Source organism: Bombyx mori, chromosome 13 (assembly GCF_030269925.1).
Source record: "Bombyx mori chromosome 13, ASM3026992v2".
In the NCBI taxonomy this organism is placed as follows: domain Eukaryota; kingdom Metazoa; phylum Arthropoda; class Insecta; order Lepidoptera; family Bombycidae; genus Bombyx; species Bombyx mori.
This window is the reverse complement of record NC_085119.1, coordinates 7,130,896-7,152,674: the sequence shown is the minus strand read 5'-3', so window position 1 is coordinate 7,152,674 and position 21,779 is coordinate 7,130,896. Positions and strand designations below refer to the sequence as shown.

General features: G+C 33.8%; 1 protein-coding gene across 1 annotated transcript; it reads right to left on the bottom strand.

Moving 5' to 3' along the window:
- Positions 1-155: 155 nt before the first annotated feature.
- Positions 156-1,562, bottom strand: LOC733106 (S-phase kinase-associated protein; the record flags this gene model as incomplete). Its single annotated transcript, NM_001047053.1, is given in 2 exon segments — positions 156-1,324; positions 1,416-1,562. A coding segment is annotated over 1 exon segment (489 nt). The 3' UTR covers positions 156-835.
- Positions 1,563-21,779: the final 20,217 nt, after the last annotated feature.

Here is a 21,779-nt window from a genome sequence, read left to right as displayed (position 1 = left end):
AAAGTTTTGGTGTGTCTTGTGTATAGATAAGTAACAAACTAACTGAAAAGATATGAAGAAGTGGGCTTTGACTCTACCGCATACACATTTTTGTTTCTAAGAATTAGAAAAGACCCTACACTAAACAAAATCCTATTGTTTTCTTTCCTGATTTTAATAGCCATTGAAGACAAATGTGGATACCTATTCAAATTGTTTACAATACAGCTTAGCCGGTCGTTCTAACAGATCTAATTCTCCGAAATATTAGTTAAATGTGGTCATTTTATTAGGTATGTCGGTATTAGCAATGTCGTATAAAGCAATGTTTTTAATAAGGCGGTCATATAGCATTCAGCCGGGACCTTTGTTCTAGGTTATTATAACCAGCATGTTGCTCAAAATGATGTCGCAGTAAACGGTTGTGACTGTATATTTATTTACTTTTTGTATTGACATTGATGGTGACAAACTTATTTTTGTGGTTTAACATTGCAATGGATACTGGCAATTTCTGGACACAATCAAGACTACCCACACAATTAGTTAAAAAATAAGCAGATGACAAAAATTTAAGTCAGTGATTTATGCTAATTATTTCTATTTCATAAAGTAAATTTTCCAATAAATATAATACAATTAAAGTTAAATGAAAAGTAATTTAAATGATAATATGAAAATTTAAATTTTATTGAAAATCACAATGACATGATGTACCTATTTTTATATAATTTACAACACAAACAAATTTACTTGGTTTAAATTAATTATTCTTTATTGCCATGGGAAAAATAGTTTAATGTTGCATACATAGTGATAATACATAAAGATGCTTGCAAATAGCATTTATTATGGTTTACTTTTCTTCACACCATTCATTCTCTTTACGAACCTGATCTTCTTCTGCAGCAGTGAAATCATTCTTAATGTTGAACGTTTTACGGATTTCTTCAGGAGTCTTTCCTTTGATCATGTTTGCTACAGTTTTACATGTGACATCTAATAAACCCTTGATGTCCAAATAATTTGCAGCTAATATTAATTCAAAGAGTGTGCCTTGGTCAACTTTCAAAAAATCAGCATCCCATGATGATATGTCATCAGTCCTCTTTTCCTTGTTTTCGTCATCTTCTGGTAGCGGAGGATCGTCTTTATGATAAGTAGCCCACTGAATAACTTTTTTGAGTATTGCAGAATTGACATTAGGTAAAGGTACAACTTCCTCTTCATCCTCTTCCATGCCTAAGTCTTCTAGCATAGTTTTGATAGTTACGGAGCATTTGGCGATTTCAACATCAACAACGAAGACCTCGTTGTCTGATGATTGCAACTTAATATTTGGCATCTAGAACAAAAGAGCGGTGGGAACGTAAATCATAAAACGACGGCTGAGAATAAGACGCCATTTTCCAATTTATAAATAGCGAAGTATTTACCTTGTTTTTTCAAGTATTTGAATGTTCACAATTAAGTGAAATTTATTTATCTTCAAACGAAAATGCCCTTATGTTCTGGAGATTTTTCCTTAAACCCAAACAGTGAATCAATGAGTGAACGAATGAATAAAATCATTAATCAATTTTGTTTTTTTTTCTGCTTTCGTTTAAATTTTTCTAAGGGATTTTATGACCTGGTAACTAAGACCTTTAGGTCATGTCTTTTTTTAATTTATATTCAGATTTTTATAAATTTTTTATTATGGAGTGAAATGAAATGAAGATGATTAATTTGAGACATTAATCAACTGGGATGAAATTAAATGAAATGAGTTGATATGGTATGAAATATAATCTCAGTAAAATGGTGGTTATTTACTAAGATTTTTTCAGTGGACTTTTTGGAGGAACTCGAGAAGTTACGTCCAGCAGCTTTGTTTCATTTTCCCACTTTTGTGCACTTTCACAGATATTAAACATTTAATAAACCACCGTTATTACACATTTAAACCTGAAGAAACACTAAATAGACAAAATAAAACAAATCACACAACTTCACTCCTCGCGCTCCCGCCAAAAGTACCTCCAACACCAATTGTTTTTTAAGGGATTTTATGACCTCATAACTAAGACCTTTAAGTCATGTCTTATTTTAATTTATATTCTTATTTTTATGAAAAATGATAATATGGAGATAAATGAAATGAAATGAAGATGATTAATTTGAGAAATTAATCAACTTAGATGAAATTAAATGAAATTTGATGATATGGGATGAAATATGATCTCAGTAAAATGGTGGTCATTTACTGAGATTTTTTCAGTAGACTTTTTAGAGGAACCCGAGAACTTACGTCCAGCAGCTTTGTTTCATTTTCCCACTTTTGTGCACTTTCACAGATATTAAACAGTTAATAAGCCACCGTTATTACATATTTAAACCTGAAGAAACACTAAATAGACAAAATAAAACAAATCACACCACTTCACTCCTCGCGTTCCCGCCAAAAAGTCCCTCCAACACCAACATTCATTTCCCACCATAGATACACACTTAGTTTCCCACACAACTAAAAAAAAAAAGAAACTTGTGAATGGAGTAAAGAAGAAATCTAATATATAAAATTCTCGTGTCACAGTTTTCGTTGCCATACTCCTCCGAAACGGCTTGACCGATTTTGATGAAATTTTTTGTGCTTATCCGGTATCTATGAGAATCGGCCAACATATATTTTTCATCCCCCTAAATGTTAGGGGTAGTCCACCCCTAAATTTTTATTTTTATTTTTTAGACAAAATTTTTAATTTCTATTTTTTTATGATACAGCATACAAAAATACATACAACCCTAAATTTTCACCCCTCTACGATCAACCCTTATTTTTTATTTGCTAATTAAAAACTTTAAAATTGTTTGCGAGAATTTTGTTTTTATTTTGTCATGACGTAGAATAAAAAAATTCATATTACTCTGAAATTTTCAACCCTCTACGATCAACCCCTATTTTTTATTTGTTAATTATAAACTTTAATTTATTTGGCAAGATTTTCATTTTTATTTTTATTTTGTCATGAATTAAAATAAAAAATCTGATGTTACTCTCAAATTTTCATCCCTCTATGATCAACCCCTATTTTTTATTTGTTAATTATAAACTTTAATTTTTTTGGCAAGTTTTTTATTTTGTTTTGTCATGACTTAAAATTAAAAAAAATCATATTACTCTCAATTTTCACTCTTATACGATCAACCCCTATTTTTCCATCCCGATTAATTTTTTTTTTATTCTATGCACAGATCCGCAATAAGGTTGCAAGATCGCAATAAATATTATAATTGTAGTACGATAAATTCTTATTCAGAATTTATAATTTCAAGTTGCGTTTATTATGTTTTTTTTTTTAAATTCAATTTGATCTCCCGCCCTCTCCGGTCGACTACTGATCGACTATCAATCGATCAGCTATCCCCGCCAGGTGTCACCACTCATCCAGCAAACATTTTAGTAGGGATGAGGACGAAGCCGGTCTCCTGTCTTACTTACTCACTATACATCATAGATTATACACTTAATATATTTGAGAGCTATACAATGCTATACATTTTTCAGCCATGTTTTTTTGGTTTTATTTGTGTATCAATAATATGTTCAGTAGGTCTGAGAATCGGCTACTATCTGTTTTTCATACCCCTAAGTGAAAAGGATTGTCCACCCCAAACATTTATTTTTTATTTTAATTTTTTGGATATATTGTTTTTGTTTATAATGAGGTATTATGTGGTTAAATGAGGTTTTTTTTTCTACAGTAGAATTTCCCTAGAAATCTTATTTAAGGCAACACAACGTTTGCCGGGTCAGCTAGTAATAATATAAATATATTAGAATGATTTATCCAAATTTCTCATCATCTCCCCTTTTTTTTCTAGTCACGACCATAATTTCCACTTTATTTAATTGGTGATCCTTTATTGGTACTCTATTAAGGCTCTATTCCTACCGCATGAACCGTCAGCTCACTTTTTTCTTGTATATCGTAAGCACACGTGTATACGGTACACTAGGCAGTTAGTGGTTTTTGTTACTTTTGTAAATCAGTAAGCACCGTGGACGGAAGTTAATTCCAAATCCAGATTATAGATTAATATGTTAGTTACAACTGGTTACAACGTAGTCGACAAATGATCGGACGGTTCGTAAAAAAAAGTTCAGCGGAGACACACTGAACAACAACCTTGAACCGCTGCGTTTCTAGTTAGTACCTAGTAGACGAACTGTACTTCAGGCGGACGGGGCGAGGATAAAAGGAAATGATGGAATTATCTCAAACAATTCCCTAAAGCAGTCACCAAGTACCATAAATTTGAAAGAACTCAAAAACAGGTTGAGTTCCATTGAGATTGCCAGGCCTGGAATAAAGATTTTTCGATAGAACTTATTGGGAAAGGTTCTGTTAGAAAATCATGTAGGATATTTAATTTATGTGGCAAAATTCAATAGACGAGTAGATAGCAGAAATAGGTAGAACATTACCAGAGTTACACCCGCGTTGTAGGCTAATAGCAGCTGAAGTTACTATCATGTTATATCATGTTAGATCATGTCCCCGTTAAAACCACGTTAAGCAAAATTAAGCAAAGTTATGCAAAATATGTTTGCTTAATTTCCCAGCTACACAGTATACACTATATAAATAAATAAAATAAATAAATGTTCCACTGGATACCTACACGGAAGGTGTGTTTCACTCTACTGGATTTTTTTTGGAGATGACCACAAGTTGTAGGAAACAAATACAAACAGTATAATCGAAACGTTGATAAAGGTAAAGGAATAACATCGTGTAATAAAAATGAAACCCGCAAAATTATAATTTGCGTAATTACTGGTGGTAGGACGTCTTGTGAGTCGGCGCGGGTGGGTACCACCGCCCTGTCTATTTCTGTCGTGAAGCAGTAATGCGTTTCGGTTTGAAGGGTGAGGCAGCCGTTGTAACTATACTGAGACCTTAGAACTTATATCTCAAGGTGGGTGGCGCATTTACGTTGTGGATGTCTATGGGCTCCAGTACCCACTTAACACCAGGTGGGCTGTGAGCTCGTCCAACCTGTAAGCAATAAAAAAAATGTGTGCGTGTACTAGTGTACACACGTAAGAAGTGAAACTTATTTATGGCCTTATTTTTCGAAAAATGATCTACATGCAACTTTCTAGAAATTGGTTAAATAAAGTTAAATTAGATAAAGTTTAAACAAAAGGATTTTATTATCATAGACATGAATACAAATAAAGTTAAATTAGATAAAGTTTAAACAAAAGGATTTTATTATCATAGACATGAATACAAAAAAGTTAAATTAGATAAAGTTTAAACAAAAGGATTTTATTATCATAGACATGAATACAAAACAGATGGCGCGTAACGGAAAAATGTGACGCGTAACCGAAAAACGTGACGGTAAATTTTTTTCCAACGCCGATAAGGAAGTTTCACTTCAAAAAAAAGAAAAAAAAATATTTACAAAGAACCAAATCAAATCAAATCAAACTTTATTAGCTAAAAAAGCTAGCTTTACAAAGTTGTTGGTAGTTATTTTATAAGTCTGCTTTTTATATACGCCATTCATAATTGCTATTCTAAAAAATATCATTCTAATTGCCTTATTAGTTTTAATTTTTGAAATACGGAAATTTCACGGTAATACGATTCTCAATTTTACTCTGATGTATATAAAAATAAGAATTATTAGTGTTTTTTTTATCTTTGAGAGTACTGGTGGCCCAGAGGCCTTTTCAGTTTTAACACGGCAGGTGGGCGATCAAGGGCTCAGCCAGAAACGGTGGGATATGCTAACAGCTACCCGAGCTTCTCCAAGGAGACGTAACAACTCTAGAGTAGCTGCTTCGCGAATTAATCTACTACCGGATCGGAATCGCGACCCGCTGAAAAGATCCGGCGAAAGACTCAGCGGGCTGATGTTTAGGTTAGGCTGCGCAACTTTACAAAGAGTTCGACGAATACGGTTACCGGGGTCCCTATTCCTAGTGTTAGAGCTAAAGGTGTCTAATGCAAGGGTTATTGGATCTGATGGATCCGTAAGGATATGCCTAAGGCGTCGACGCCCAACGGGGATTGGCTCCTGCGTGATCAAGATTCGGGGAATAGTCAGCGGCGGCAACGATAAGGCGATTATCATGACGCCAGCCTTATTGAAGTACCGTTCCGACGCTGACTTCATGTATTTCCGGATAGATTCGAGGGCCAGGTCGTCGTGTTTAAAATTTGTTTGTCCTCGATGCTTTCCTAAATAATTTACGAAACCTGATAGTGACACATACACACACAGACACTACTTAGGTACCGGTAATCCAGAGAATTTTTTTGTCACAAAATCAATGTTTTTCACACAATTAATAAAAAAACAACTAAAAAAAGGTTGCCTACAAATTTAAATAACTCTGGTGACTTAACTTTACTTAAAATATAAAAAATAATTAAAACAACGCCCTACTAATCTCATCGGTCATCGCAGCAGTACACTGGTGTTGTTTTCCAAGCTGTGTCGGTTTTTTTTTAACAGACATCAAAGCGCGCGAACCGCGAACCTTCGCGTAGTCTCCCACACATTCGCTTGCCCAGTTGCGCCGACGATTGCGAAAGTAACGGACGTATACTATACCTCATTTTCATAGTTCGTGACCTCTACTGTGTAGCGTATCTTCATCAAAAGAAATCCCATAAAAACAGCATGGCTGTTAATGATGTCTGGGAAAGAATTAAAAACTCTTTTTCTCTTCAATGTTCTATTGACACCAGTAACAAATATTGGTTCTGGTTTTGGTGGTTTTTCTATTTCTATATTGTCTGTTGTAGATTCCTCACTGTCTAAAATATCGAATTGATTCTTTGTAGTAATTGCATATGTGGTTGTGTTAGGCTTTTTCTTTACCTTTTCAGTCTGTGGGGAGTCGGTTTCCACTCTCTTTCTTTTGGCTGGCGGAATTCTGTCCTGTTGCCAGTCGTGCTTGATTTGATCTTTCGTACTAAATATTATTTCAGGGACGTTGATGTCTTGCGTTATAGTACCGAGTGAGTTGCTGCGTGCTTTTGTAAACATGCTCTTGTGCAAGGTTGATTGAATCATAGTAGGGTTTGTTTTATTTTTTTGTTTTTCATTCATTTTGTTCCCACGAGTATTGGACGAAGTACAAGGTCACTTAGGGGTGACGCCATTCCCTAAGAAGGCAGAGTACAACTACGTTTGCCATGTCCGTAGAGGTCGATCGCTATCGACTGATCTCCCATCAGTCATGCAGTCCCTTGGCGCGAGGTCTCACCGTGGACTTGGGGTGATTTTTATAGAAGTTTTCTTCTTCGTGGCCCAGACAATGAAGCCAAGACCTCCGATCCTGTCGTTACAGGGTTGCGGCTAGTGGAGGTCATTTCCTACTCCCACTGATAGGCCAAGCTTGCGCTGGTTTGGTCGAGTTAATTTACCGCCGCTCGAGACCCGGCGTTGTTATTCATTTAGCACCACCCAGGGGACACGTGTAGGGTTATGGTTAGGAAATTCCTACGGACGCGAATAACAATATCCCCCAAACGAATTAAAAAGGAGGAGAAATTCGTGAGACATTCGTAAACAAGTGTAGGAGGAAGCGCAAACGGGTTCGCAAATTGAGTATGCGAACCCATTTGCACAGCCGCTAGATTTGAGAATGAATGTTTGATGGCCCTTCACATGCGCGCAAACATTCGTACAATGTACGAATATTTGCGCGCATGTCAGTGGCCGGCATTAGAGACAACTGACAATATAGGTATTTGTAAACCAATTAATAATAAAATGTTTTTCATCATTATTTTTATTAAAACTATCATTGCTTTATGGAATTTGTGAACACCTTACTTATAAATAGATAAGTTGGTGGTAAATAAGTTGGTGATGTGGGAGTTTTTCTTAATGGTTCCAGAACTGTACTGTACACCCAGTACAGGGTTTAGATACCCATATAATATTTACATAGCTATAAATAGTGAGTACTAAGCTATACTCGAATTTGACCTATTTTCTGCAAGTAGGACTTTACTTCTATTAGAAAATTATTAGTAAAGTTTAGGGATTAAGAAGGTAGTAGTTTTTAGTTTAAACTAAAACTCTAACAGCAATCATAACACATTTATTAGAGAATAACATATACTTTAGAGCTTCAAGTGTAAATAGACATTGAGAGTTTTTCTAAAACTACATGTAAATATTTATTAATATATCTTTTATATATTTGATAATTCTTTACCACTTAAACCACTATAAGATAAGATTATAATATAATATAGTCTTTCATGGAATAGTAATGACTATATAGTTTCATCTAATTTTGGCACAATTTAGCAAAAAATTCGAAAGAAAATTTTCAAATTAATAATATTCGAAAAATATATTTAAAATTACATAAGTTGGACATATGAAACGTCTTTCATTGAATTATGATAAGTACATTATTTTCTGAAATAATATATGTTTAATAAAAATAACAAGTTTATAAATTTCTTAAAACTATATAATTAACACTGGAATATTAGGACAATTAAATCTAAATAAAATTTTGATTAAATGCATTGCCCTTTGCAAAGTATAACAAACTAATTCTGAGATTTAAGACATTCTTTGGTAAAGTATTTTTTTACCATTTACCATTTCAAAACCATTAAGTTAAAGATAGTATAATGATAAGATTGTGTTTTATAGGCTCCACTTATAAGTCTTAGATTGTTTGGCTTATGGGATATTACATAAATTTATGTTAGATTTATCCCTTTTACATTCATAGAATATATCACTTTCTGTAATTATATTAAAATACTTACAAAATAAAATTAAGCACCACTAGTATAAAAAAAATATCACATTGAAATTCAAAGAATTTCAACTATTTTGTGCAAACAAGCAAGTGTAACATAAATGTTAGGTTTAGCAAAGTATCACAAAAACATTCTTAATAATAAAAATAATAATATAAAATAATAATAAAAAATAACATTGACTAACATAACTTTACTTGATTATAAAAAAATAAAAAAGTTCAGTATTCCTTTTTCTTGCATCTCATTTGTTTTTTTTTTAATTATGTTTTAGTTTGTGTTTTCAATTCTTTCTTTTAAACGGAAATATATTTTTAAGCTTGGTCTCAAGATAGTTAAAAGCATAATGGCCAGTACAAGTGTGAAGTTTGTATATCTGATAGGGTCACCAAAACTCCACCACCTGGTAAACAATCCAAGTAATATAGTAATAACTCCCAGGACAAAAGTTAAAAGTCCAATACTAGCATGTAGAAGTTTTGTATAAATAGGAGCAAGATAATTTTTTAATTTAAGACTGTACAAAGCTCCCAGTCCTCCCATCATAGTAACCAACATAAGTATTAATGAAGACAAACCAAATTTTGCATGGAGAGATGTGAAATGATCCTTGCCATTTATAATTTTGTTAATCAGTATCACGAAGAATCCTGCTGTGATGAATATGAAACCAACCACCTGTAAAAGCCAATGTCGAGCACTTCGTAGACGTATAGGCATCCATTCTGTTGCAAAATCTCCTGGAGTGATTGCATTGATTGCTGAAGTCATAATGATAACCCACTGAAATTAATAGAATAAAACTATAAACAGTTTTTCATGGATAAATAATAAAACAAACTCAAAACCATGTAATGATTACTCACTCCTAAAGACATCAAAATGGGATGAAAAGAAAATAATGTAACTCCTTTGTGAAAAGAACAATACGAGATAATGCACAAAAATATGACAGAGCACGCATTGCTGCACAAGTTCAAATAACTCGGTTTAGTAGAAGCATTAGACGTGACTAATCTGGAAGACTCAGAATTTCTGTCCGCGGTAGACATATTTTCTTCTGTGTTAATTGAATGTTCTTGTTCCAATCCTTCCATGTATGATGTAGTGATTAATTATTTTTTTGGGTTTTAGAAAATAATGTAAATTAAATCCAATACAAAATAACAATCAAACACAAATTGTTAAAATGCGAGACACGTAGTAATTATTCTGATTCTATTCTCATTGTAGTACACTTGTTGAACTGACACAGCTCGGGTTCAGTTATGAAGTCCTAATCACACAGATGGCAGATATCATAAAGATTTTCGATCAATATTATGTACCGTACCGTAGGTACCTACTTTCAGAATTTATATGTGCGACATGACATGACAGTCATGACATGATAATAGGTGTTGACTAGGGGTGAGACGTATTTATCGGAACAGGCTCGTCTATGAAAAAACTTGGAACTGTTGTCCATAGACCGAAACAACTGTTCCAACTGTTCAACAATATTTCATATGTTGCGTTGTTCCGTTCCAAAGCAAACAGCCAGAAGCGAAACAATTTGGTAGTAGTAGTAAGGTTTTTCTCGAAGAGAAAGGCAAAGGAACTAAGCCATACAGCCAATTCTTAAGTTTAATATTTTCATATATAATTTTATGTTTCAAGGCAAAAAAGCCAATTCTTTAGTATTCTTCATTTATAAATATTTTTCAAATCCGTGTAAATGTCTATTCAGATTTTTTTTTTCCCATTTGTTTCGGTTGAGAGTTGTCGCAATCGTGTTTCTTGGATAATCTGACTATAAAGTCAAAATTTGTGTTCTCCATTATAAGTCTCCGAAAGTAGAGGTAATGTATTCATATACTGCTCTAAAACTTGCAGGGCACTTAAGCAATTCTTGAAGAGAAGGCGGGATGCTATCTTTATAAACCTCTTGCAGTTTATCAATAAATAGGATGCGATGAATATTAAAAGCTGGACATGTGAAAAAAATATGATGTAAAGTTTGTTCTTCATTTAGTGAGCATTTATAACAATTTGGTGATGAAGTTATTTTCATTCGGTAAAGGTGAGCGCTAAATTTGCAATGACCAAATCTCAGTCTACAAATCTGTGTGTAGAACTTCCTTTTACAGAAATATTTGCTCCTAGCGAACCAGGGTTTAATACCGATTTCATTATTTATTTCAGCATACCATTTACCTTTGGTTTCATTCATATGCCTTCTGTTTTCGAGCCAATCTTTATTAATTTGTTGACGAATATCAGGAATTAGGTTTTGCCATGGAATTGAAATATTTTTAATCTGGCCACCCAAGTTATTTATTGATTTTGCAAAATTATCAACTTTTTCATTGCCCACCACTCCACAATGTGCTGGAGTCCATGTGAATTCAACAGTGATATTTTGGTTACGCAAATCCGTCCAAAGTTTTTTAATGTGATAGATGACATGGTTTATTCTATTGCTAAAGCAATTATTTTGAAGGTTGGAAAGAACTGACATACTGTCACTGACGATAAGCCACTTATTCTGTTTTCTGGCACATATGTCTTCTTTTATATATTTCAAGGCATGCAATATAGCAAGTGCTTCTGCTGTGAAAATGCTGGATGAAGGTGGTAAACCAAATCCATATCCAACCTTAATATTGTTGTGATAATAGGCTAGTGATACTCCTTGATCTGATTTTGAGGCGTCAGTATAAATACAGTGAAAATCGGGCCATTCGGTTATGTGTTGATCAAAGTCTTCTTTAGATTTAAGGTCATTATTTATAGATATACGCATAGCACAGAATTTACTCTCAAATGTATCTTCATAACAAGCCCATTTATCAACTGCTTTGTAAATGTTATATTGCTCAACAAACGCCATAAAATTCGAGAAGTGAAGAAGAATGAAAGGGTATTTTGGGGAATTAATGGAAGAAGGAATAGTTTGGGAATGCTGAAGTTTTCGCAGTAGTGCATGATGTGAAATAGCAAAGAGCTTAAGAAGAAATTTAAATTTTAAAAATTTGAATCTTAGATGTAATGGTGGGACGTTACATTCTACTTGCATAGATATTATTGGTGTGGTTTTCATGGCACCAGTTATTAATCGCAAACTGTTGTTTTGGATAATTTCAAGCTTTTTAATAAGAATGGAATTTGATGCGTAACAAAAATAGCTGTACTCAAAATGAGATCGGACTATAGATTTGTACAACATAAGTAAAATTTTAGGGTCAGCACCCCATGATGTCCTTGCAAGAGGCTTAAGAATATTGAAGGCTTTAGAAGCTCTGTCTGACAAGTCATAAACATGCTTATTCCAAGATAAATTCTTGGTAAATATTACACCAAGAAATTTAAATTCATCTACCATAGGGATTAAGTTATTATTATAATATAAGTTAGCACATAAATTTCTAGATCTACTAAAAACCACTACCTTCGATTTACTCAAACTTATATCCAATTTTAAGTAATTAAAGTAAACTTTTAATTTTTTTAAAGCTGTGTTTAATTTGTTTTCTGCTATTACCATGTTAGATTCTGAGCAGTACACAGCTAAATCATCAGCATATTGTAAGTTTGTGACTTCTGGACCAAGAACAATATTTAATTTATGAATATACAGAATAAACAATAATGGACTAAGTATTCCACCTTGACAAACTCCCAAATAAGAGGGTTTTGGACCGTATAAATTATTATTAAATTTAACATATACTTGTCGGCCATGTAAAAAATAAAAAATCCAAGCAATTATTTTAACAGGTATGCCAAGAGTCAATAGCTCTCTAGTGAGAACTTTATGGTCAACATTATTAAATGCTCCAACAATATCAAGAAAAACACAGACAAGGAATCTGTTATATGCAAATGCACTATGAATATCTAAGTAAAGATTATTCATACTTTCAGCAGCAGAAAAACCTCTACGGAAACCAAATTGATTTGAAGGTAATAATTTATTTGATTCTATATAGAACTCTAATCTTTGTTTTAACATTTGCTCAAAAAGTTTACCAAAACAAGATGTCAGAGCTATAGGTCGGTATGAATTGTGATTTGTGTTATCTTTGCCTGGTTTTAATATTGGTGCAAGGCAATCAATTTTCCACTCCGGTGGGATCAGAGATGCATTCCAAAGTAGGTTTAATATGAGAATTAACATTTTTTTCACGTCAACTGAGAGATTCTTTAGCATTTTGTATGAAATATTATCCAAACCAAAGGCCGTATCGCGTCTAGAGTTGAGAGCACTATGTAGTTCAGGTAAAGTAAAACTTTTAGTAAGAAATTCATTGTGTGTATGTGTGTTTGATACATGGATATTGAAATTGACCTGTGACTGGGGGTTTGATGAAAATTTATTTAAAAAATCTTGTATCCAACTGCTATTTGTAGAGCTTTTAATATTATTGTTGTGATAGGTTTTGTTAAATTTTCTTATTGTTTTCCAGATGGTCGATAATGGCGTTTGTCTGTTGAGTAACTCACAAAAAGCTGTCCAAGAAGCTTCTCTTTCTTTATTAAGTGAAAGTTTTTTAAGTGCTTGTTGTTTTTTAAATGAGATATAGTTTTCCATAGAAGGATCTGATTTGAATTGCAAATAAACCTTGCGACACTGTTCTATGGCAGCAGTACAAGTCTGATTCCACCAAGGTAGACATAGCCTTTTTTTGTGATTTGTGTTGTGTGATAAGGTTATGTTTTTTGGTTTCGTGTTAGCATCATTGACACTTTCCAATAAAATATTACAAAAAATGGTGTATGAAAGAATGGGATCGGAAAAATCGAAAGTGTGATCTAAAATTTTGGAGTCAACAATTTGTTTATACTTGAACCAGTCAACATTTACGTAGCTTGGTTTGGAAAAATTACCCTGACTTGCTTTGTTATTTGTATTTTCAGAATAGCTGAACAAGATGCTAGTGACAGTTGGCAAGTGATAGCTGCCCATTGGATCATTGTGAACAGACCAGTTGCAACGAAGTGATAGTGATGATGAAACAATTGTGAGATCTAATGCATTGGGACGCCATTTGTGGGAACCCACAGTGGTGGCTTGTCCATCATTGAGTATACAAAGATCACTATCTTCAATAATACTATGTAGTGTTGTACCACGACCATTATTCGAAGTGCAACCCCACATTGTATGATGAGCATTAAAATCACCTGCCAATAGCAAGGGCTTTGGAAGAGAATCAATCAAATTATTGATATGTGTATAAGTAAAATTTTGCGAGGCAGCTGAAGTAGGACTATAGAAGCTAACAATAGAGATTTCTTCATTGTTGAACTGTAATCTAATAGCTATGTTCTGCAAAGAAGACCTAACGATATAACCTTCGTATAAAGCTCGAGAGACAACAACGGAGCGTTTTTATAGCAAGGTATCGTGGTGGGACGATGTTGTTTACGATTCTTATCTTGCACGTGTTGTTTTCGATGAATACTTGCACGTGTTGTTTGTCGTCCTATCTTTATTAGTCATGAACTAATGGTTTATAAAAACACGCGCCGACTTGTATATATATAGCCCATATTACCATGTCATGCCGGCCACTGACATGCGCGCAAATATTCATATATTGTACGAATGTTTGCGCGCATGTGAAGGGCCGTCAAACATTCATTTGCAAACCTAGCAGCTGTGCAAATGGGTTCGCATACTCAATTTGCGAACCCGTTTGCGCTTCCTCCTACACTTGTTTACGAATGTCTCACGAATTTCTCCTCCTTTTTAATTCGTCAATAGAACATTGAAGAGAAAAAGAGTTTTGAATTCTTTCCCAGACATCATTAACAGCCATGCTGTTTTTATGGGATTTCTTTTAATGAAGATACGCTACACAGTATATATTATTATACTACACAAACTATGAAAATGGCGATACGTCCGTTACCTTCGCAATCGTCGGCGCAACTGGGCAAGTGAATGTGTGGGAGACTACGCGAGGGTTCGCGCGCTTTGATGTCTGTTAAAAAACCGACACAGCTTGGAAAACCACGAATGCAGCGAAAACTTTGCATAATCATTTGCAAATGTCGTCCCTCACTTGCGGGTTTGCGTATTCGTGCGCATGTGAGTGGCCGGTGTCAGACCTAAAACAGAGTAGACAAGAAGTCCGGATTTAGTAAGCGTTCGGATACATTCTAGGCTTTTTATCTCAGTTAAATATTTTTACCACCATATTAACAACGGTCTTTTAAAAGTATATTATCTTCAAAATTGCTACAAGACTACAAATAATATTATATTTCAAATGATATAATATAATATAACAGAGTACATTATTTATTATATATGATAATTTATTCGTGTATCGAACGAAACATACATGCATGTTAATGTTATTGCTATCTTTTTCTATTACAATAAGTGAAAGGAGGAAAAAGCATGTTACAAACTGTTTGGGAACAGGATGTATATGCTATCTTTTTCTATTTCTGTACGTGAAAAGGGAAAAGAGCTTATTCCAAATTGTTTCGGACTTTTTGGCGGGAAGTCAAACCTATTAGGCGGAATTTTTTGAAAGAAAATTTTCACAAATTGTTTTTACCAGGAATTTGTAACCAGGCATATAATCTCACTATTTATAGGTGAGCTTCAACATGAGGGGCAAGCGCAAAAAGCGCAAAGCCGACGATCTACATCAAGATGTGGCAAGTGTCGACGACTCAGATACTTCGACCGATACTGCTGAAACTGATAAGTATACCATTTATAAATCGGAAAATTACTGCCGTCAGTATCCAGAAGATGGCGGTAATTTTGAATATATTGTAATATATGAAAGTTCCGAAACCAGGCCAATAGGCGACAGAGACCTCATGTCCCTTGGCGCTTCATTGAAACGAGGCAACAAGGGCATAAAAAGATTTAAGAGAATAAACAAATACAAAATCGGAGCTATATTCGAGCGGCCAGGGTTAGCTAATAGCGCCCTACATAATACCAAAACATTAAAGGACCTGCACCTAAAAGCATCAATTCCCGCTTTACTCACTGAAACTACTGGTGTAATTCGAAATGTTCCCACTTACATGTCGAACAAAAACATATGTAATGGATTATCAAGTTCCAGAGATGTAGTTTCCGTGCGTCGACTTATGCGTCGAGGCCGCGATGAGGACGGCAAATCGTGTTTGGTGCCCACCCAAACAGTTGCCTTAACTTTCGCCTGCCCTACATTACCAGACAGTGTTGATATAGATTCATGGTACTTCGAGGTAAGCCTATACATTCCACCAGTTAGCCAATGCCTGCGTTGTCTACGCTATGGTCATATCGGCAAATTTTGTAAGAATTCGCAAAAATGCACCATCTGTGGTGAAGAACACCTATACAGAGACTGCCCTAAAGATCCCAAGGAAGCCATTTGTGTTCACTGCAGTGGCAATCACATAGCAATTTCTTCAGATTGCCCTATTAAGAAAAAAAAAATTGAAGAAAATAGAACTAAATACCAAAAAGTTGCATACGCCGATTTATTCAATGAGAAGTCTTTTCCAACATTAAACAAGTCTAAACCAACTGATAATATAAAAAACCTCCTACAGTGCGATGACTTTGTAAACTTACTTATTTCTTCTATTATCAAAATAATATCTCTCAACAAGTCTGACGAAACGCCTGTTACTTCTGCAGGCATCAAAAGCATTCTATTAGATACTTTCAGTACAAACAAAAACAGAAATAAACTTAAAACCACTTAATTTTTTTATGGACCACTTGAACATAATTCAGTGGAATGCTCAAAGTCTATCTAGTAATAAACATGCTTTTACATATTTCCTTTACAATAATGATATACATATTGCTTTAATTTCTGAAACATGGTTAAAACCCGAAAAAAAATTTAATATCAAAGGTTACAAAATAGAAAGATTAGATATTGGTAGCAACCATAATGGTGTTGCTATACTTATAAAAAATAATTTAAACTATATTAGATTAAATACATTACATGATGATTCTTTGCAGAACATAGCTATTAGATTACAGTTCAACAATGAAGAAATCTCTATTGTTAGCTTCTATAGTCCTACTTCAGCTGCCTCGCAAAATTTTACTTATACACATATCAATAATTTGATTGATTCTCTTCCAAAGCCCTTGCTATTGGCAGGTGATTTTAATGCTCATCATACAATGTGGGGTTGCACTTCGAATAATGGTCGTGGTACAACACTACATAGTATTATTGAAGATAGTGATCTTTGTATACTCAATGATGGACAAGCCACCACTGTGGGTTCCCACAAATGGCGTCCCAATGCATTAGATCTCACAATTGTTTCATCATCACTATCACTTCGTTGCAACTGGTCTGTTCACAATGATCCAATGGGCAGCTATCACTTGCCAACTGTCACTAGCATCTTGTTCAGCTATTCTGAAAATACAAATAACAAAGCAAGTCAGGGTAATTTTTCCAAACCAAGCTACGTAAATGTTGACTGGTTCAAGTATAAACAAATTGTTGACTCCAAAATTTTAGATCACACTTTCGATTTTTCCGATCCCATTCTTTCATACACCATTTTTTGTAATATTTTATTGGAAAGTGTCAATGATGCTAACACGAAACCAAAAAACATAACCTTATCACACAACACAAATCACAAAAAAAGGCTATGTCTACCTTGGTGGAATCAGACTTGTACTGCTGCCATAGAACAGTGTCGCAAGGTTTATTTGCAATTCAAATCAGATCCTTCTATGGAAAACTATATCTCATTTAAAAAACAACAAGCACTTAAAAAACTTTCACTTAATAAAGAAAGAGAAGCTTCTTGGACAGCTTTTTGTGAGTTACTCAACAGACAAACGCCATTATCGACCATCTGGAAAACAATAAGAAAATTTAACAAAACCTATCACAACAATAATATTAAAAGCTCTACAAATAGCAGTTGGATACAAGATTTTTTAAATAAATTTTCATCAAACCCCCAGTCACAGGTCAATTTCAATATCCATGTATCAAACACACATACACACAATGAATTTCTTACTAAAAGTTTTACTTTACCTGAACTACATAGTGCTCTCAACTCTAGACGCGATACGGCCTTTGGTTTGGATAATATTTCATACAAAATGCTAAAGAATCTCTCAGTTGACGTGAAAAAAATGTTAATTCTCATATTAAACCTACTTTGGAATGCATCTCTGATCCCACCGGAGTGGAAAATTGATTGCCTTGCACCAATATTAAAACCAGGCAAAGATAACACAAATCACAATTCATACCGACCTATAGCTCTGACATCTTGTTTTGGTAAACTTTTTGAGCAAATGTTAAAACAAAGATTAGAGTTCTATATAGAATCAAATAAATTATTACCTTCAAATCAATTTGGTTTCCGTAGAGGTTTTTCTGCTGCTGAAAGTATGAATAATCTTTACTTAGATATTCATAGTGCATTTGCATATAACAGATTCCTTGTCTGTGTTTTTCTTGATATTGTTGGAGCATTTAATAATGTTGACCATAAAGTTCTCACTAGAGAGCTATTGACTCTTGGCATACCTGTTAAAATAATTGCTTGGATTTTTTATTTTTTACATGGCCGACAAGTATATGTTAAATTTAATAATAATTTATACGGTCCAAAACCCTCTTATTTGGGAGTTTGTCAAGGTGGAATACTTAGTCCATTATTGTTTATTCTGTATATTCATAAATTAAATATTGTTCTTGGTCCAGAAGTCACAAACTTACAATATGCTGATGATTTAGCTGTGTACTGCTCAGAATCTAACATGGTAATAGCAGAAAACAAATTAAACACAGCTTTAAAAAAATTAAAAGTTTACTTTAATTACTTAAAATTGGATATAAGTTTGAGTAAATCGAAGGTAGTGGTTTTTAGTAGATCTAGAAATTTATGTGCTAACTTATATTATAATAATAACTTAATCCCTATGGTAGATGAATTTAAATTTCTTGGTGTAATATTTACCAAGAATTTATCTTGGAATAAGCATGTTTATGACTTGTCAGACAGAGCTTCTAAAGCCTTCAATATTCTTAAGCCTCTTGCAAGGACATCATGGGGTGCTGACCCTAAAATTTTACTTATGTTGTACAAATCTATAGTCCGATCTCATTTTGAGTACAGCTATTTTTGTTACGCATCAAATTCCATTCTTATTAAAAAGCTTGAAATTATCCAAAACAACAGTTTGCGATTAATAACTGGTGCCATGAAAACCACACCAATAATATCTATGCAAGTAGAATGTAACGTCCCACCATTACATCTAAGATTCAAATTTTTAAAATTTAAATTTCTTCTTAAGCTCTTTGCTATTTCACATCATGCACTACTGCGAAAACTTCAGCATTCCCAAACTATTCCTTCTTCCATTAATTCCCCAAAATACCCTTTCATTCTTCTTCACTTCTCGAATTTTATGGCGTTTGTTGAGCAATATAACATTTACAAAGCAGTTGATAAATGGGCTTGTTATGAAGATACATTTGAGAGTAAATTCTGTGCTATGCGTATATCTATAAATAATGACCTTAAATCTAAAGAAGACTTTGATCAACACATAACCGAATGGCCCGATTTTCACTGTATTTATACTGACGCCTCAAAATCAGATCAAGGAGTATCACTAGCCTATTATCACAACAATATTAAGGTTGGATATGGATTTGGTTTACCACCTTCATCCAGCATTTTCACAGCAGAAGCACTTGCTATATTGCATGCCTTGAAATATATAAAAGAAGACATATGTGCCAGAAAACAGAATAAGTGGCTTATCGTCAGTGACAGTATGTCAGTTCTTTCCAACCTTCAAAATAATTGCTTTAGCAATAGAATAAACCATGTCATCTATCACATTAAAAAACTTTGGACGGATTTGCGTAACCAAAATATCACTGTTGAATTCACATGGACTCCAGCACATTGTGGAGTGGTGGGCAATGAAAAAGTTGATAATTTTGCAAAATCAATAAATAACTTGGGTGGCCAGATTAAAAATATTTCAATTCCATGGCAAAACCTAATTCCTGATATTCGTCAACAAATTAATAAAGATTGGCTCGAAAACAGAAGGCATATGAATGAAACCAAAGGTAAATGGTATGCTGAAATAAATAATGAAATCGGTATTAAACCCTGGTTCGCTAGGAGCAAATATTTCTGTAAAAGGAAGTTCTACACACAGATTTGTAGACTGAGATTTGGTCATTGCAAATTTAGCGCTCACCTTTACCGAATGAAAATAACTTCATCACCAAATTGTTATAAATGCTCACTAAATGAAGAACAAACTTTACATCATATTTTTTTCACATGTCCAGCTTTTAATATTCATCGCATCCTATTTATTGATAAACTGCAAGAGGTTTATAAAGATAGCATCCCGCCTTCTCTTCAAGAATTGCTTAAGTGCCCTGCAAGTTTTAGAGCAGTATATGAATACATTACCTCTACTTTCGGAGACTTATAATGGAGAACACAAATTTTGACTTTATAGTCAGATTATCCAAGAAACACGATTGCGACAACTCTCAACCGAAACAAATGGGAAAAAAAAAATCTGAATAGACATTTACACGGATTTGAAAAATATTTATAAATGAAGAATACTAAAGAATTGGCTTTTTTGCCTTGAAACATAAAATTATATATGAAAATATTAAACTTAAGAATTGGCTGTATGGCTTAGTTCCTTTGCCTTTCTCTTCGAGAAAAACCTTACTACTACTACCAAATTGTTTCGCTTCTGGCTGTTTGCTTTGGAACGGAACAACGCAACATATGAAATATTGTTGAACAGTTGGAACAGTTGTTTCGGTCTATGGACAACAGTTCCAAGTTTTTTCATAGACGAGCCTGTTCCGATAAATACGTCTCACCCCTAGTCAACACCTATTATCATGTCATGACTGTCATGTCATGTCGCACATATAAATTCTGAAAGTAGGTACCTACGGTACGGTACATAATATTGATCGAAAATCTTTATGATATCTGCCATCTGTGTGATTAGGACTTCATAACTGAACCCGAGCTGTGTCAGTTCAACAAGTGTACTACAATGAGAATAGAATCAGAATAATTACTACGTGTCTCGCATTTTAACAATTTGTGTTTGATTGTTATTTTGTATTGGATTTAATTTACATTATTTTCTAAAACCCAAAAAAATAATTAATCACTACATCATACATGGAAGGATTGGAACAAGAACATTCAATTAACACAGAAGAAAATATGTCTACCGCGGACAGAAATTCTGAGTCTTCCAGATTAGTCACGTCTAATGCTTCTACTAAACCGAGTTATTTGAACTTGTGCAGCAATGCGTGCTCTGTCATATTTTTGTGCATTATCTCGTATTGTTCTTTTCACAAAGGAGTTACATTATTTTCTTTTCATCCCATTTTGATGTCTTTAGGAGTGAGTAATCATTACATGGTTTTGAGTTTGTTTTATTATTTATCCATGAAAAACTGTTTATAGTTTTATTCTATTAATTTCAGTGGGTTATCATTATGACTTCAGCAATCAATGCAATCACTCCAGGAGATTTTGCAACAGAATGGATGCCTATACGTCTACGAAGTGCTCGACATTGGCTTTTACAGGTGGTTGGTTTCATATTCATCACAGCAGGATTCTTCGTGATACTGATTAACAAAATTATAAATGGCAAGGATCATTTCACATCTCTCCATGCAAAATTTGGTTTGTCTTCATTAATACTTATGTTGGTTACTATGATGGGAGGACTGGGAGCTTTGTACAGTCTTAAATTAAAAAATTATCTTGCTCCTATTTATACAAAACTTCTACATGCTAGTATTGGACTTTTAACTTTTGTCCTGGGAGTTATTACTATATTACTTGGATTGTTTACCAGGTGGTGGAGTTTTGGTGACCCTATCAGATATACAAACTTCACACTTGTACTGGCCATTATGCTTTTAACTATCTTGAGACCAAGCTTAAAAATATATTTCCGTTTAAAAGAAAGAA